Below are 5,000 nucleotides of genomic sequence, written 5' to 3'. Positions count from 1 at the left end.
AAGCTCAAGCCGAATTGTAAGTAACACTCAGAAATAAGCACACAACATGTTTTAAAGCAAAGTGTACCACCATCCTCCTTACAAGCAGGAGCGGCAGCACGATTTGAAATGATCGACAGGTTCACACTTTAGCTAACTAACTCATACGTACCGTATTTGAGACAGTAACACCGGTGGCAGCGATCGGTGAAGACGTATCTTTCTTCTTTTTGCGCGGAGGACGTCCTGATTCTGTAACGAAATTACGATCGATGCCGTCGAAAGATGATCGGAACAGAGAGAGAATAGTTTTGATTTTAGAAAAATATCTATATACTGTTAAATACTATCTAATAGCATACTTGCCCCTCGGTTTCAGATTTACAGCCCAGAACGATTCCATTCCAGGCCGTATCATATCGTAATAGCGATTTCAACAAATTTCTCATACACTTAAGAGGAGGAGAGAATGGCTCCATCGTGGAAGATTAAGCCCGACACAGATACCATACAGCCAACAAATCGCGTCCACATATTATTCAAGAGAGATGAAAAAGAATAAAAAAAAACCGCACGTACTGACCCCGTCTACCACGCTAGCCCGCAGGCCCGTCTGACCGCTAGTTTTATGAACACACTCGTTACATCCGATCCGATCGCGAACGCTTTCTCTTATTCCGCCCACGGCTTTTTCTCCTCCCAAGGGCTCAGTGAAAAGATGCTCATGTTTTACATTTTGCTTTTCGAATTTTATTACTTATGGATATTTATATATATATATGTATGTTCATATATATATATTTATTTTTGTTTCTTTTCATTTGTGTTATTCAATGTTACGATCATTAGGATAATATTTTCATTTAAATTTATTCCTTTTTACTCTTATAACTTAGCATGATGCGCGTTCTTGTTTGTATTTATGCCGTATTGTTGGTTTTCTTTTGCTTGCCTTCTATTGTTTAATCATCGATTATCATTCTATATTTTTTTGCTTCCTTCGCTCATTTGACACACGCTAACCGATAAACCAAACCAACCTGGCTCTGTTCATTTTTTCTGACCAATGTAGTAGAGATGAATTGAGATGAAAAGGGGGGAAAGGTGTCTACACTTTGTTCTAAACTTTACTAGTCCGCGTTCCAGCTGCTTAAAGTTGACACGGCAGTAAGATTTGTGGTTTCATTTGTTATTCATTTGTTGAACATGTTTTCATTTCTTTTGTTTTTGCATTATTCAAACTATCTTTCGTACTATATGCATTTTAAGGTCCCGTCTCTCTTGTGAACAACTTAATTTTCACGGTACTAATCGACATCCTTCGTTAAATTTCCGTTCTTTTTTTATTCGCAGTCATTTAATAGCTTGCAATGTCAATATGCGACTGGGCTTGCTCTTTTTGCCCCCTATCAGTTGCTACTATTGATGTGATGTCGGGCCTATGTCCTTCAAAGGACGCTCGTCTTCCTTGATGCGATGTGTTTGCCTAAGAAATACCTCGAAACGTTGTGCATGGTTTTTATATGGACTTCAAATCATCGTCGTTTGTTTGATGGCAGGTAGAAAACGGTTGACTTCCGCCTAGAGTCTGGCGGCTCTCGTAAATAGTCGGATTGCTGTCAGTAGACAAATCAAGCTATCAACTAAATTAAGCGAAACAAGCTAATCTGCAATCGCTTGTTACATGAATCATTCTTTTCCTTAGCTTATGTTCATTTGATGACATGAAAATACCTAATTTTGTTTAAATATATTCATATATATACGCCAGTTACGATTGCGTTGCATTGGGGTTCTGTGCACGAGTGTCGAAACGCGAACGACGCGTGCAGTTTTGCTTGTTCGTTTCGACTTAGCTCCTAAACTTTACTGTTTCAACGGTTTGCAGCATATTTTGAGGCCATGGCAATACAACACGCTTACATATACACCACTTTTTAGTTAGGTTATAGCATTAGATCGTGTCAACCGAACCATATACGTGAAGAGCACTCTATCTCTAACACTCTTGCCGCCATGATTGCTCTACGTTTTCCGCTCTTTTGCTGTTCGAATCCTCGCGGCTAAATATTGAACTAGAAAAGAATTTCTATTTTTCGTTACTACTATCCAGAGCAAGGTAGATGCGCAACGTGATGGTGATGGTAATGGTCACCGAAACCAGTTCTCAGTTAATGATGGAAAACCATACATTAACAAACGCATCAGCCAAAACAAATACTAACGAATCGCCGCCAACGGCAAATTTTGTTTTATGTTCACCAAAAACTATCATTAGATGCATTACAAGTTACGCCGATTACAAGGCCGTATGGGCAGTATGCCATCAATCTATCACGAATAGAAAAGAAATAGTGTTCTTATCAATTGTAGACACCCTACACATTAAGCCCATAACCGAATTCGCAATGAATCAAATTAAAGTCAGCAAAGAAAAGGTTTATTTTAATTTTTATCTATCTACGACACGGTGTACATCCAAGCATCGTGTTTCAAGTGAAGCAAACAGCCGTATGCTGAACAGAATATTTTTTCGATTCGGATTTCATTCGTAAACTATATACTGCGTTTGCATCGCACATACCTTGCCGTAAAATCGATTTGCTTTCGAACTTTAAGCGCGAGTTACAGTGTGAAATAGAGTCGAAAAAAATATGGAAATAGGCATCTCCAATTGATCCACACATCGCATCATCTAATAATGATCACAATGCATGCAAACCAATAGATAGATATAATTACTATATGCGCACGCTATTTAAGTGTTTTTCATTTTAAATTTTGGAAACAAAAATATCCTAAGTATAGGATTGGACTGATTTTAAAGAACAAAAAAAAAACAAAAAATATTGAGAGACCACGTGTCCTCCAATAGATATGATTAGGAAAACATGATGGTAGTAGTAGCTTCAATCGAAAAAATATATCTTTTTTCACGTGCAAACAATGTGTAATGGGGGGTGGGGTTTGGCATTGCCGACAGCCGAATCTTTTCAATCGTGTTGCCTCATACATATTGCGAAATATAGTTGTTTTTTCATCAGTTACTTGGTATTGCTATTTCCTTCTTTTCTTCCAAAGAAGCTAACGTTAAATTATATTGAGGAGCTTCCAAAAATCGCATATCAAGTCCACTCTACCAGCCTCGGAGCCGCGATGGAAGCGCGTGAGCGCACTAAGCAAGCAACAAAGATACTATCTACCTAATAACAATGGTTCGTATTACGCATGTTTTCCGTCCTTTAACAGTCCTATTATACCACATGTATTTGACGTGAAGGATAAAACCACATCAAAGATTGTACAACCTCATTATATTTGCTTCATCATAGCTCAAAACAATAAAAAAGCAACGGAAAATTTGTGTGAGTTATAAAAGGGCAACGCAACACATCTCGAAAATTCAATATAGAGAAACAGTGACGGACATTCAAAAAAGAAGTCTTGTTGTAATATAGAAAGGACGCCCTCAGTTCAAAAGGAATTCAGAAGATTGGATTAATTGTAATAAATTACACATTGTCTGCATGCTGCTGCTGAACCAATCGTGATTAATATCTTAATTGGCCTTATCTTGTCTTCAGTAGTTATTTGACTCTCATATTTTTAATAAAATCATACGAATTCATTCTTTTTGGAATCTCGATTCAAATCTTTCGTCTCTGGACTAAGACGTAACACACTGAAAAACGGCCGTAGTGGATCTGGACCGCAACACATCTGAGACCCTTCTCTTGAATAATAACATAAAAAGGGAATAGCAAAATGTTGGTGATAAACCGCTTGCGCTAAACCATAACATGTAGCAACTGGTGTGAATCATCGCACTCTCTTTCCTTACCCAACTCTTTTCAACTTGACTAAAGCCTTTATGAGATCGTCACTACCTTTCGGTCTATCTCCTTCGACTGAACGCTTCGATATCAAATTATATCGATTGTAGAATTCTATCAAACTAGTGCACTGAAGGACGATATTTCCTATTCTAATTTCTGAACTGAAATTTCAGTATGGTGCATCAGTTTCAATCCCTATAAGAATGCTCTGGTGTTATGAATCGGTTGATCTCAATTGCCTAGGGAAGTAAGGGTTCCAATGTGTTTTCGATTTCTCATCAATTCAAACATTATTTTAATCATAATACAGAACGTTAAATTGTTAAAAGGAAGATAGTATTGTTGAGAGGCAAACAAGTACATCCATTTGATAGTAATGATACAGGAACGAGAAAAATAAACATGAACGAACTCACATTCTTGAGACCCATCATCATGTTTAATTCCACCTCTCTAACCTTTGCACTTCCCTTTGGCTACATTACAAAATGCAAACAGATTGAAAAGAAAGGTAAAGAATTTACAATTAGCACATACCTTCTTCTTCTTTTTCATCTTATTTTTCTTCATCACACATCAATCACTTCAAAGCCGTAGCTATAGGTAGATAATTTAGGGATAACTTTTTTCATGTACACGCGATCGCGCACCGATTAATAATGTTTTACGCTTTTGTTTCTTTTTCTTGTGTTTTGTATCATGGCGAATCGAACGGCTTAAACGGCGTGAGCGGAGAACGCGGCGGCGCGGCGGAGACGGCGGTCAGTTAGGAGGGATTGGATTTGTTGGCTGCCCTCCCATTACACATGACACGAGAAATTTGTTGAAGTTATTTTTTAAAGCAACATAAAAGGTAACATAAAGGAGAATGCAATGACAATATATTATATATTGTACACGGAAGCAAATGTATGTAGGCATGCGCGGACACTCTGCTTGCTAACATACAAATACAAACCGTAAACGCTACTCCTACAATCGTTTCCTATTGGAGGATCCGTTGGTGCTAAACATTTACAAAATTGCAAATAATCATGGAATTTGACCTTTGATGATAATCGTTACTTAGCAGCAATTGGTTTCACAATCTGTCATTCCTTATTTGTCGTTCCTAAAACCATATTTTTATAGACACTATTCACTGATTTGCTCCCTGTGATCGTGTAGCAAATATAACCAGACTAT

At 37.6% G+C, this 5,000-nt stretch overlaps 1 protein-coding gene across 3 annotated transcripts in view; it reads right to left on the bottom strand.

The window, feature by feature from the left end:
- LOC125948998 (homeotic protein female sterile-like) overlaps positions 1–5,000 on the bottom strand; it is a 19,883-nt gene that overhangs the window by 6,480 nt on the left and 8,403 nt on the right. For all 3 annotated transcript variants that reach the window (XM_049675638.1, XM_049675637.1, XM_049675639.1), the window contains exon 7: positions 152–231. In XM_049675638.1, the coding sequence (XP_049531595.1) occupies positions 152–231 (80 nt within the window). The remainder of the gene's footprint in view (positions 1–151; positions 232–5,000) is intronic.

Source organism: Anopheles darlingi, chromosome 2 (genome assembly GCF_943734745.1).
Source record: "Anopheles darlingi chromosome 2, idAnoDarlMG_H_01, whole genome shotgun sequence".
Lineage (NCBI taxonomy): Eukaryota > Metazoa > Arthropoda > Insecta > Diptera > Culicidae > Anopheles > Anopheles darlingi.
Note: the sequence above shows the minus strand (reverse complement) of the source record. Positions and strands in the feature narration are given on the sequence as shown.